This window comes from Eretmochelys imbricata, chromosome 12 (assembly GCF_965152235.1).
Source record: "Eretmochelys imbricata isolate rEreImb1 chromosome 12, rEreImb1.hap1, whole genome shotgun sequence".
NCBI lineage: Eukaryota > Metazoa > Chordata > Testudines > Cheloniidae > Eretmochelys > Eretmochelys imbricata.
In genome coordinates this window covers 5,081,741-5,095,947 of record NC_135583.1, presented here as the reverse complement: position 1 = coordinate 5,095,947, position 14,207 = coordinate 5,081,741, and the positions used below count along the sequence as shown (strand labels likewise).

The 14,207-nt window shown below is 46.2% G+C and overlaps 1 protein-coding gene across 1 annotated transcript in view; it reads right to left on the bottom strand.

Moving 5' to 3' along the window:
• Positions 1-14,207, bottom strand: part of EDC4 (enhancer of mRNA decapping 4) — a 58,332-nt gene that overhangs the window by 41,198 nt on the left and 2,927 nt on the right. The window contains exons 2-6 of the mRNA XM_077830865.1: positions 11,322-11,478; positions 9,972-10,083; positions 8,737-8,836; positions 7,509-7,698; positions 6,031-6,178 (exon numbers count right to left, since the gene is read on the bottom strand). Coding sequence (XP_077686991.1) covers positions 6,031-6,178; positions 7,509-7,698; positions 8,737-8,836; positions 9,972-10,083; positions 11,322-11,478 — 707 coding nt within the window. The remainder of the gene's footprint in view (positions 1-6,030; positions 6,179-7,508; positions 7,699-8,736; positions 8,837-9,971; positions 10,084-11,321; positions 11,479-14,207) is intronic.

Here is a 14,207-nt window from a genome sequence, read left to right as displayed (position 1 = left end):
GGGACTAAATCGGGGGGCCCAGATAATCTTCATCCAAGAATATTAAAGGAATTGGCACATGAAATTGCAAGCCCATTAGCAAGAATTTTTAATGAATCTGTACACTCAGGGGTTGTACCGTATGTTGGAGAATTGCTAACATAATTCCTATTTTTAAGAAAGGGAAAAAAAGTGATCCGGGTAATTATAGGCCTGTTAGTTTGACATCTGTAGTATGCAAGGTCTTGGAAAAAAATTTTGAAGGAGAAAGTAGTTAAGGACATTGAAGTCAATGGTAAATGGGACAAAATACAACATGGTTTTACAAAAGGTAGATCGTGCCAAACCAACCTGATCTCCTTCTTTGAGAAGGTAACAGATTTTTTAGACAAAGGAAACGCAGTGGATCTAATTTACCTAGATTTCAGTAAGGCGTTTGATACCGTGCCACATGGGGAATTATTAGTTAAATGGATAAGATGGGGATCAATAGGAAAATTGAAAGGTGGATAAGGAATTGGTTACAGGGGAGACTACAACGGGTCCTACTGAAAGGTGAACTGTCAGGCTGGAGGGAGGTTACCAGTGGAGTTCCTCAAGGATCGGTTTTGGGACCAATCTTATTTCATCTTTTTATTACTGACCTTGGCACAAAAAGTGGGAGTGTGCTAATAAAGTTTGCGGATGATACAAAGCTGGGAGGTATTGCCAATTTAGAGAAGGACCGGGATACCCTACAGGAGGATCTGAATGACCTTGTAAACTGGAGTAATAGTAATAGGATGAAATTTAATAGTGAGAAGTGTAAGGTTATGCATTTAGGGATTAATAACAAGAATTTTAGTTATAAGCTAGGGATGCATCAATTAGAAGTAACGGAGGAGGAAAAGGACCTTGGGGTATTGGTTGATCATAGGATGACTATGAGCCGCCAATGTAATATGGCCGTGAAAAAAGCGAATGCGGTCCTGGGATGCATCAGGCGAGGTATTTCCAGTAGAGATAAGGAGGTTTTAGTACCGTTATACAAGGCACTGGTGAGACCTCACCTGGAATACTGTATGCAGTTCTGGTCTCCCATGTTTAAGAAGGATAAATTCAAACTGGAACAGGTACAGAGAAGGGCTACTAGGATGATCCGAGGAATGGAAAACTTGTCTTATGAAAGGAGACTCAAGGAGCTTGGCTTGTTTAGCCTAACTAAAAGAAGGCTGAGGGGAGATATGATTGCTCTCTATAAATATATCAGAGGGATAAATACTGGAGAGGGAGAGGAATTATTTAAGCTCAGTACCAATGTGGACACAAGAACAAATGGATATAAACTGGTCACCAGGAAATTTAGACTAGAAATTAGACGAAGGTTTCTAACCATCAGAGGAGTGAAGTTTTGGAATAACCTTCCAAGGGAAGCAGTGGGGGAAAAAGATCTATCTGGCTTTAAGATTAAACTCGGTAAGTTTATGGAGGAGATGGTATGATGGGATAACATGGTTTTGGTAATTAAATATTCATGGTAAATAGGCCCAATGGCCTGTGATGGGATATTAGATGGGGTGGGATCTGAGTTACCCAGGAAAGAATTTTCTGTAGTATCTGGCTGATGAATCTTGCCCATATGCTCAGGGTTTAGCTGATCGCCACATTTGGGGTCGGGAAGGAATTTTCCTCCAGGGCAGATTGGAAGAGGCCCTGGAGGTTTTTCACCTTCCTCTGTAGCATGGGGCAAGGGTCACTTGCTGGAGGATTCTCTGCTCCTTGAAGTCTTTAAACTACGATTTGAGGACTTCAATAGCACAGACATAGGTGTGAGGTTTTTTGCAGGAGTGGTGGGTGAAATTCTGTGGCCTGCGTTGTGCAGGAGGTCAGACTAGATGATCATAATGGTCCCTTCTGACCTAAATATCTATGAATCTATGAATCAAAGTGCAGTAACAAACTGTTAATATGTATCAGCAGGGTACACACGGACAGCTAGTCTGCATCAAACTAATGCAGGGTAGATTCACCCCCCAGCTTGCTAGGAGCTAAGTGTTTGTACAGACAAGCCTTTAACGTCTGCTTTGGTGAGTATCCCTCAGACCCAGAATCTTATTTTTGACACAGCATTCCATTCGCCTCTCTTGAAAGTGAGAATACGAAGCTTCAGCTGACAGCAGGCTCACATGGAGCTGTGCATAACCATGTTACACGTGGCATTCAGTAGCAATCTAGAAAAGATGACGCAACACTGATGAACATTATTCATAGAGTCCCACCGGAGTTACTAAGCAAGCATTTCCATTTCGACATTTCTCATTGGCATCTAGGTACCATGGCGATGGGAGCATGAGAAATGCCCAGGACAGATCTGGGACAGTGGCACTTTGCACAGTAAACGTGTATTTCATCCAAACCTCATAACAATCGTCTACTGAACTCCTCCTCCCATGTGCTCTGTTCAGCAGTTTTGACAGTAATACCTTCTTAAACTGTTCCCAAACTGTGGCCCATGGAAAGCTTTCTGGTCACATGGTCCTAGCTCTCCCGGTTTCCATTAACTAAATAGCACTAAAATACACTATGTATTTCCTGATATTTGTTTCCCATGTAAGCAATTGCTGTAGTTGCCACAGTTGCTGTAGTTCCATCCCCAGCGGGAGGGAAAAGTGGCTGGATGACCCTGTGATGGACTGGAGGGAGTCACACAAAACTGACTTTCTTAAATTGTGATCCACTGTGACGTTTGAAGCCCCCGTACCAGATGGTTCAGTCTAAGCCTCCTTCAAACAAACATGTAGACAAGGGTGATCCAGTGGATATAGAGTACTCGGACTTTCAGAAAGCCTTTGATAAGGTCCCTCACCCAAAGGCTCTTAAGCAAAGTAAGCTGTCATGGGATAAGAGGGAAGGTCCTCCCATGGATAGTAACTGGTTAAAAGACAGAAAAAGGGGAGAAATAAATGGTCAGTTTTCGCAATGGAGTGAGGTAAATAGTGGGGTCCTCCAAGGATCTGTATTGGGACCAGTACTGTTCAACATATTCTTAACTGATCTGGAAAAAGGGGTAAACAGTGAGGTGGCAAAGTTTGCAGATGATACAAAATTACTCAAGACAGTTAAGCCCAAAGCTGACTGTGAAGAGTTACAAAACTGGGCAACAAAATGGCAGATGAAATTCAGTGTTGATAAATGCAAACATAATCCCAACTATACATAAAAAATGATGGGGTCTAAATTATGTTACCACTTAAGAAAGAGATCTTGGAGTCACTGTGAATAGTTATCTGAAAACTGCACTCAGTGTGCAGCGGCAGTCAAAAAAGCGAACAGAATGTTAGGAACCATTAGGAAAGGGATAGGTAAGACAGAAAATATCAATGCCTCTATATAAATCCATGGTACATTCCACCTCACCCTGAACGCTGCGTGCAGTTCTGGTTGCCTCATCTCAGAAAAGAGAATAGATTGGAAAAGGAACAGAGATGAGCAACAAAAATGATTAGCGGTAGGGAACAGCTTCCATATGAGGAGAGATTAAAAACCTGGGATTGTTCATCTTGGAAAAAGAGACGACTAGGAGGGGATATGATCAGTCATGATTCTATATACCTGTGTGTGGAGAAAGTGAATAGGGAAGTGTTATTTACTCCTTCATATAACACAAGAACTAGGAGTCACCCAATGAAATTAGCAGGCAGCAGGAAGGAACCTGTGGAACTCATTGTGAAGGCCAAAAGTATATCTGGGTTAAAAAAACAGATTAAGTTCATGTAGGATAGGTCCATCAATGACTATTAGCCAGGATGGTCAGGGACACAACCCCATGCTCTGAATCTTTCTAAACCTCTGGCTGCCAGATGCTGGGATTGGATGACAGGTGATGGATCACTCACTAATTGCCCTGTTTTGTTCATTCCCTCTGAAGAATTGGGCATCAGCCACTGTTGGAAGACAGGACACTGGGCTAGATGGATCTCTAGTCTGACATAATATGGCCGTTCTTATGTTCCCTGTAGCAGACGAGCATTCGCATGGAAGAAGGAAAGGCTCCAAGGGAGTCCTGTCTCCTTCCATGTCATTGGCAAAGACTGTGCAGCACACAGCATTCTAGTGCTGTCCAACAAATGTGCTTGAGCATTTGCTTTTCCTTTTAAAAAAAACCCTCAAACAAGTTCCATTTAAAAAACTCCATTAGAAAAACACAAAGGCTGCAAAGTGAACAATCAGTAGGCAAGAAATGTCCGAACTGAGGTTGCTCATGCAAACTTACTTCTGCCCCCTTATGCATATGCACTACAAGACAGATCACATATTGTTCCAACCAGGCCCCACCTGGTTCAGCGTGCAGAATAGGCAGTGCTCCTCACAAGGAGTCCATGTTTATTTTCACGCTTCACACTGAGCACCATTCAAGCACCTCCCTGGATAAGAGTCCGATGAACCTTGTCACTGCAGTGCTTGAGAGTCTCTCAACAAGCACATAGCGAATTTATTCTCAATGCTTCTGTGAGGCAGGAAAGTGTTATCCCTATTTACAGATGGGAAACTGAGGCCTAGAGGCCAAGATTTTCAGAAGTGACCTGCTGCGATTGTGGGAGCCTCAAGTTTTGGGTGTCTAACTTGACACACTTTAAAAGGGCCTGATTTTCAAATGGTTGGTGCGCAGGACTTTCTGAAAATCAAGTCCTTTCAGAGTGTCTTAAAGCACTTAAGAATTTAGGCACCCCAAATGACTGGGTACTTCTGAAACTCTTGTCCAGAGAGATTAAGCATCTGGCCCAGATCTGAGAGGTGTGAACTGAAGCCACATCTTTTGAGACTCAGAGCAGGGCCTCATCCACAAGATCATCCTTCCTTATTCACCACACACTGTTCACTTTCTGCTGTGCACAGGGGGCGCTGTGGGCTCCAGCCTCATTCACTGCACAGCCATACCTCATTCACTGTCTCATCTGGGCACTCAGCAGGCAGAGAAATGCAATCATGTAATTTAATGTACCCTGCTAACCCATATTCACAGGGAAAAGTTAGTCTGGGCATTTCCTGACTTCTGAACCCTTCGCTTTGCAGTTTTAAGGCTCTTTGAACATGGTCTTTGGCTCATTTATTCAGCTTTCTAAACTAAATGGTTTGGTATTCATTCTCCCTCATGTGGAAATATTTCATGCATCTAATCCGAGTTCCCTTCTCTGTTTTGATATTTCCTTTTTGAAAAGAAGTGTTGAGAATTGAACATTTCGTATTTAAGGAGAGGCTTTACCCCTGCTCTGCAGGGTGGCATAATATTTTCTGTACTCTTCTCTAGCCTTTTTTGACACAGCTTAAACCCATTTGCTTTTTGATTGTCACTGCATGCCGAGCAAAGGTTTTTCACAGAACTAATCACAGCAATACCCTCAGAGGCCACGGTTAATTTAGAAACCAGCATGATTCTAAACAGAAGCTGTCTGGTTTGTCTACCACGTCATACTCACTTAGGTTCAACAACAAACCTGAAACACAAGGACCCTCACACTAATGTCACTTCCGTCCCCTCTGACTCTGCTCCTGGGGGAAGGGGCCATGGGTTTCCATGCCTGCACACCTTAGAGCACACTTTAGGTGCTCAATTAAATTGTGGTTTTCCAACATTTTTATTATGAACAGTGCCATATGCGCTATGCAGTCTGTGTCAGCAAGAGCATCTGCTTACTGTAATCAAAGTGACAGGAAAGGCAGAATCCAGCAGAAGGCCCCATTTATTTTACAAAGGCACCAGAGTCTGAATTCTGTTTTGTGTTCACAATAGTGAATGTTTAACAACACTGGCTAGAAGTCAGGAAGAGGCATAGCTGTTACCAATGTATCTTATCGCATACCTGCGGCACCCTCATTGCTATTCTAGCCTCTCCTGAACACATGGTTCATTAACATGGGAGGGTTCTGCTATTCAGCGTAGTCCATAACCATTACATTCCCATCATGTGACCATACCCGCATTTCAATCCAGGGACCCAGAGGAGGATTACAGTCTCTCTTGGGATTACAATAGGGGATAATGTTTCAAGTAAGACCCACAGGCCTCCTTACCCTGTCCTCGTGCAGCAATGCCAATGTTTGGCTGCCTTCTTCACCGCTCTCCTCATTCTCGTCTGGGATGAAGGGGCACCATATGATTCTCCGGAAGCTGTTCAGCGGGGTGCCCTCAGGTCGTTTTATGTTCACCAAGATCTCCTCTCTAATCACCACGTTAAGGAAGACACACAGTTCTGTTACTAGAGTTCAGATATAATCCTCTCAGGGTGGATCCTTGTGTGATGTCTAAAACAATTAGTGCTTTTTAGTTCTGAATTACTAGCCACAGAAACCAGTTACAAGAACCTTGGTCGGGGAGGCAGGTCGGCTTACCTCCACTGGCAAGAACGTAACGTTTACAAGTGACACTTAGATCCTTGTAAATTTCACTTATTGTCTGCATACAAGAATGGACAGACAGACACAACAGAGAAACAGATTAGGGTCACAGTTGCATGTTATCAGAGAAATTCTAAGCGTTTTTGGTTTTGTAGCGCTGGAATCTGAGTTGGCTCTGGTTTTATTATTTCAGCCAGCACTGCGGTATTGCTTGAAAAAACAATGGAAAGAGATGCATGAAGGCCATCCCAATCACACAAAGTGATCCAATTCATATACCTACACGTAGAACTTTAAATAATCACAATATGCCATTGGCCACCCTCACTCCTCATTTTGAAGTAGTTATACACATCAACAATAAGGCTGGGAAATTGTGACCCTCTTGTATACAGTAATGTGTTTCCCAGGAACACTGGAAAAGTAACTCATATCCGTCAGGAAAGGAAGAGGTTCATAACACTAAAATCCAGTGACTCACTTCAAGCAGACCAAAAAAAGCAATAAAGATTGGCTTTGGGGTAAGCATCCCAGCCCTCTTTCCCAGAGCCATGGAAGCAGAAAAACACTGATAGAACCAGACAGTTGTAGGCCAGTGTACTTTAAACATGATTCCGATGACAACACAGAGTAGTACACCTGGGCGAGCCAGGAGTCCATGGGGCTCCTGGGTGAAACCCCTCTTTGCCAGTTACTCCTGTCTGAACACACAGCTCAAACTCTTGTCTAGTCTCTCATCATCTTGTATCTTGGTTATTTCCTCTGGCCTTCACAAATGCAACCCTGCCCTGCTCAGACCCATTCAGAATGCTGCCGCAAACATATCACCCCTCTCTTTGCATCCCTCCACTGGTCCCCTCTTCATTGTCTCAAACATAAGCTGCTCATCTTCACTTTCAAGGCCCGTGGGGCCTATCTCCGCTCTATCATCTCTCATTCACTGGTTGGACACTGTCATGTGATCCTTAATGGAAGGAGCAAGACTACCCAGGCTCCTTGCCTGCCAAGCTCTAAGGGAAACAGGAGATAAACACAGAGGGAAACCAGATAAAATGTCCCTTTGTAGAGGCCCTGAAATTGAGCCCAGCTTTGCTGTTGCATCAGTGTGTTGCTGCTACACAAATACTCCCACAGAGTTTATTCCAATAAGATACTGGATTTTCCCATTGTCCATGGCCAGGCACCAGACAAAGAGGTTGCCAGCCTCATCGAGGCAGGCCAGCTGGTTGGAGTTGAGATGGGCGAAAGCCAGGTCTGCCACGCCTCCCGTAAATCCTTTCAGCAAGGTCCGCTCGGCAGTGCTGATGCTCAGTACCCGCACCATAGCAGAGCCATTACTGGCACCTATAAAGGAGAACACAAAGAAGAGAAGTCAATGTTTGTCAGGCTTTTTCTTCACAGGATTTCCTCTGGCCTCACCAGCTACCTTCCAGTTTTCAGCATCCCTGCTGGCCAACAGACAGTATCGAGGCACATTGACAAGCTCCGTCAGCATGCCCATCCCAACAAGTGATGGGTGAGGGCAGAGAGAAAGGCCACAGAGCACGCACAACGAGATGTCACTCTTGCAGATGATCAGAAGCCTGTTCCACATGTTCTGCAGAAGCTGATCTTTCCTTGTAAATTGCACTAGTACCACACCCTCGCAATGTGCCTGCCTTTTTGGGAGCTTGTTTCTTCTAAGGTTTATCTTAAATGACACAACTGGTCTTAATTTAAGCAAATCAATTCATCCTATGTGTCTGTGCTGCTCTCTGTCCTCAAGGAGTACCTGTCCTTATCCAGGGAGAAAGGCTTGTTTACAGCAGAAGGGCTCCCCTGGATAGAATCAAGTCTCTATGGACTCCCAGCTCTGGCATTGCTGCTTGATTCCCTTCAGTTTCACAACTCCCCACCTCCAGAGCAAACAGGACCCAGATCTTAACCCAGGGGGAGCAGAGTGACAGGAGCAGCATCTGCAGCGACTAACTCACATAAACATGTCCTAGTTTCCCTTCACGCTAGCCTGGAAGTGTGAAGCTCCCTACACTATTCCCAAGCCTTACTGAATCTTGTGGTTTCAAGGCACCCGTCCCGCAGGGCGCATCCCACCTCCTCCCCTTTTCCTGGGACAGTGTCCGCTCTTAGGGACACAGCTAATCCCAGTACAATCTCTCAGCTTCACCCTCATGCTCCTCCCTGCCTCCACCAGGGCTTTTGCTGGTCTCACATTTCTAACTCCAATGACTCTTACTCCTACTCCCAAGTCCACCTGACCCACAATAATGCCCCCAACATGGGAACCAGAAATGGTGAGCTAGCGTTAGGTTGCACTGGTAACAACTGAAATAAGCAGGAGGAGCCCAATACAGATCACATGAAGCAGCAGGAACTGGTCCTCACCTCTAATGGCATATGCCAGGTAGGAGTTTGATACAGCTATCAGGTTGCCATAGTAGTATTTCTGCTCCCAGTCATACCTGGCTACTGGCTGTATTTTTACCTAGATGGAGGAAAGAAATAAAAGACTAGCTGAAGCAAAGTGAAAGAAACAGAAATATCTGCAATAAAGCCACCAAACAAGAGGAAAGGGTAATGCTCTGGCTGGCAGTTGGCTATTCCACAGTGGGATTTCAGAGTGAAGCGGGGCACTACAGCCCTGAGCATAGGAAGAGACTTCTAATGAAGCTGCTGAAGAGTCCCTGCTCCTGCAGGGAGGAATGCTGTTTACACTGGAGTGACTGCCACTATGATTCTCTACTGTGGAATGATGCTAGCAAAGGGATTGAGGCCAAGTCTGGGATCCCACTTAAAAGTCAACGAAAAGGGTGTTTGGGATAAAGGCACCATTCAGTCCCTGGGGTGGAGGCAGCTTCACCCTGGCTTCAGGATTCCCTTCTTGGGGATCCAAAAAGGGCTCACACAGAGGCCTGGCCCAACCTGGTAAGTGCCACCCCTGCAAGAGGTGCAAAGTAAGGAACTAAGAGGGACTAGGAGAGTCACGGCAGCAAACACACTCACTTCCATGTGAGACTGCCTGGCAGATTCCATCCCATCCTGTCACACCAGAGGTGGCCAAGGGGAGCCACATGCTCCATCACTGCAGCTCATAGCTAGGCATGAAGCCACAGGCTCTGGAAAAGCTCTGAGTGATGCAAAACATAGCAGAGCTTCTGCTGAGCAACACAGGTGGCCACAAATACATGCTGGTGCTCTGCCCTCAGCACAGAGTTCATTCAAAGGCCTCCCTGGGAGTGGCCCTAGCTACCCAAGAAGGCACCTCTCCTTCTGTGACCTCCTACAGCAGCTACATTTCACTGGACCAAGGAAACCACTGGCCAATAGGGGAGGCTTGTGAGTTCAGGAAAGGGCACTTCCCAGAGCTAGCTCTTGACTATAGAGCTCAGTCCTGCAAGAGAAACACAGGAGCACAGACCCCAGCACAGTCAGGGTTACATGCAAACCTCATCTGACTCAGCTGTCCCTCAGTAAGTTCTTCAATCACCCTTATAACCAAGCAAGCTTTTGCCCTCCTCCAAGCCAGGAAGAAAGAGAGGTATTTCTGTCTGTCGCTCCACGGGGGGTGCACAGATACTGCGGGGATGGGGTACATGGGTTAGATACACCCTCCCCTTTACCTTGTTGCTCCCTCTGGCCTTACTGATGATGCTAGAGTCACTGCTGGCCACAATCTCCACGTCTTTTGCCGATATCACCACACAGGTGGAGCTGTCATCTCCAGAAAGGCAGCTTTTAAGAGAAATAAAGAGCTCAGCTCACACACTTGGCCTCCCTGAGACCGTGAGAGGGGAACCCAGCACAGGTATTGCTGGTAGCCATTTTAATCCGTAACTCAGAGAGACTTCTGGGCAGCTTCCAGGGCGCACACTGAAGATTAGTACCAAAGAGGGCCCTTCATTCATCTAAAAGGCTGCTCCTTGGCAGAATCAAGCACAGAGGCCTGGCTTTCTCCTCCTCAAGTCTGCCAAAGAGCTCTCTCATAGCCAAGTTATCCACTCTCCTGTTCCAAATGATAGATTTACTCTGAGCTACTTTGGGCCACACTCCAAATACCTCCAAGATGCAGCTGGCCCAATGTCAACCAAGCAACTAACCCTGGCAGTGAAACATGCTGCAATTCCCCCAGCAACAGCTCAGAAACAAGGAACTTGCCAAACAGCTAGTCTTCAGAAAGCCAAACTATAAGCTTGTCAGGCAAGAAAACCTAATGCTGAGGAGTCAATGCAGGAGGCAGGGTACTAGATAGAGCGCGTAGACCAATGGGCTGCTCCTAGGAGCACTTCTTGTGTTATGATGTCACTCACGTTTTGAAGAAATAGGCTTGGCTCCTCTATGCACAGACACGCCCTGCTGTCTAATTAACACATATTTGTGTATATTCACAAATACACCTAATTATTTATCCTATTTAGTGGAGGGTCAAGTAGTCACTTGACCTGCTCTTCTGCTGCATGATACCTGAAGACAGAGTCTGAAAAATTCAGAGTTAATAATGCAAGTGACAGAGGGCATGGGCTAGCTGAAGTCTCCATATATGGGAAAGTTTCCATCGATACCTTTGCCAATGCAGACTGCTAATCCCTGGCTTCCCCACTAAACGAGTCCTGAACTTGTCACAGTGCTCTGCTGATGCTCCTTAATACTGACCTGCAGCACACCCTGCTCCTCCTTCCCCCACACAGCTCCACCCATGCTCCTCACTCCTGCTATGCAGCAGGCCCTACTGCTCAAGGCCTATCATCGGAATTACTCAGCGTCAGAACTCTTCCTTTCCCCACTGACCAGTAAAAACATGGACACGGATCGTCTGAAGACACAGGATCGGCTGCTGAATTGCTCACAACCTGAACCTCATTTTCACAGCTGAGAACTGGGTTTGTCCCACTCTCATCAGAGCCAAAATCAGATTGAGCTTCCCCTTACCGATGCCCTGTGCTCAACCTCTACTCTCCCTGGGGAACACTTACATGACTTGCTTCTCTTGCAGGGTTCCCAGAGGAACAGTTCGGAGCATTGGTTTAGCCAGGGGAGCTCCATCTCCAGCTGCAATGGGGTCTGGCACCAGCAGCCCATTCAAGTCCCCGTTGTACGAGTTGGGTGGCCTTTGGTTTTCGTTCACTGAACCTAAGTGAAAACAACACGCGCAATATTTAATCACAGGAGTGACACAGCACAGTGTGAAATACCCTACCTCAGGTGCCACCGCCCTACCAGCTGGGGTATGCTGACTGGGCAGGAGAGAACGCCATGTCCCGAGAGAACATGTGCCACACACCTGTCTAGAGGTCCTTTAGTTCTTCTCCCATCAGGATAAGTCTTCTCAGTAAACAAAAAGGAGAAGTCAATGGACACAACCAAGAAATCCATCAAACTCAAGTTACTGAATGCCCAACAGCAGGTGGGTCGGGGGTACTGTTATGGGGCACGGGGTATTGTTAGATGGGGTGGGTCGGGGCTATTGTCGAATACCTGCCCTGTGGGCCAAATGCAGCCAGCTCGAGCCATTCATCCAGTGTCACACTGAAAGGTAGGTCTCTAGTTGTTATGGCTACAGAGGAAGCCTTCCAAAAATGACCCAAGTAACTGATGTGGTGGTAAATTCCTGAGTCTGCAGGCAACCTGAGACAACAGATGTGAACTACCGCATTCATCTCAATTGGCTAGGGACTGAAGCCTAATGAAACTAAGAGAGAGATCATCAAATAATGTGGATTCGCAACCATATACCTAGTATGTGCTGATAACTACTGCAGCTGTTGCATCCACATCAGCTAATCCCATGTACAACTGCCAACACAAACAGCAGAAATAGCAGTTGGCCTCCAAGTACCTATGATATTTCCCGAGTTTACCAGGCACAGAAGGATCATTTTGCATCCTGACCCTTTGTGCAAACCTCCATCTGTTATCTGCGGGAGCTCTGCTTTGAATCAAGGCATGCATATGGCCCCAACTTTGTAAGTCTGGCCTGCAACATGTTGCCTTTCAATCAGAGGAACTCCTAGCCACTTTGTAATGGCCAGTCACCAGGCCTGCTGGAGGCCTTCAGAAGGTCAGCAATGTCAGAGACACATTTCCATGTCAAAGTTACTCAAGTAGGTAGGGCTAAGGGTTAACAATCCCAAGCGGAAATGAACGAGCACCAAACCACCTGGCACTGTGCCTTGCCACTTGACAGTCACTTGCCTCTGCAAAACTTTCTTTTCTTTATTACAGCTGTGTGAAATTTTCACTGGACCAGAAAACTGAAACCTGGTTTATGGTTGCCCTGGCAACAACTGCTGCAATGGTCTTGTTGTGAAATGGCTGCTCCTACAACCATAGGTTAATGCTCTTTTGTTATTGGCAAAGATAATGAACCCAAATATAACTCCATCCACAAACAGCAGGTCCTCAGAAAGCAAGACAGACTTTCCAGTTACCAACAGGATGGTTAATTGCTTTAATACATCAGGGAATGCAGTTAATGCTGCTGCCAGCAGAAGTAATTGTGAATAGAATTCATTCTCCAGGTTTATTTAGAAGACTGCTTTACTGTAAAAAGAGGAGCTAAATCAGAGACTGCACGTTCAACATCCCAGAAACAGGCATGCAGGGCTGCATTATCACGGGCCATGCTAATCAGCATTACAAGGAGCAGATGGCAGCTACATTCATCCTCTACACAAAGACTCCAGACCACAGAATGCACTGCACTCCCTACCATAGGGTGAGGACTGCATCTATTGTGGCTTGCCCAGCAGCAACATGAAACTGATGCAATCCTAGCTGGTTTCACTCTGCCCTTCCTTGTTGCCCCTGCAGGAAAGTGCTCGGTGCAGCAGAGCTGTGATCTGCTGTGGCAAGAGATGCTATAAAGGAGGTAAATTCTCTGCTCTTTCTATGCCCAGAGATAGTGGAGGTTCCCATGTACCTTTGCTGCTGATGCCAGAAAAATGCAATCCTGGGGAAAGAGAGAAAGAGCATCATACAGCAATGGGGGCCATGGATGGCTGGCACAATGACCTACTCCAGCACATCAGAGTTCAGGATCATATTTAGTCCCTCGCACCCCGTTCCTCGCCTGAGCCAACTGCATTGCAAGGGCACTACATTCAAACATATGTGGGGGGAACAGGGTCAGTCTAGCAAGCATATCAACAGGAACAAGAGTCATCCTGAACTATTACGGTCCTTCCCCATGGCTTCAAGGAGAAAGCACGAGACAGGCACATTCACCACCAGCCTGCAAAGAAAAGAAAGCAGCTGATCATAAGCTGGGTGTTAGACTTACCTCCTCACACAGGACTGTTCCTGCTGCCCCACGCAAGGGAACAATGGTTTGTATGAAATAGAGTGTCACATTAAGTCCCTCATTTGAACAGGGTGATGGGGCTGGTGTGCTGCCTCTTGCCAGCAGTGGTTTGGATAAGGATTTAGAGGAATGCTGCCCAGCTCTCTAGCAAAGGCTCTACTAATTAACACATTGGCACCGTTAGCAGCAGAAGGCACACATGAGGCAAGGGACTCCCAGCACTACCAAGTTAGGCTAGGAGATGGTGAGAAGAGACAGCACTGCTTTCTTGGGGTACATTCCCAGAGACAAGGCGGCAGCTACCGGAGTCACCCAACCATCTGTGGCTGAGCTGGGGATTTACAGAAGTGAGTGACATCTGAGTCGCTGATGGAGCAGTGTTGGCCTACTGAAAGTTGCTGATACCTCACAGAAAACAGTCTATGGAGACAGCTGCAGAGGATTACTTTTGGATCAGAAGGGATAACACTCCCCATTCCAGAAGACGGGAGGTTATTCATTCTAAAGGTAGCTCTATTGCAGAGTTTCTTTAGGTTACTAATCCAACCAAATTATCAGA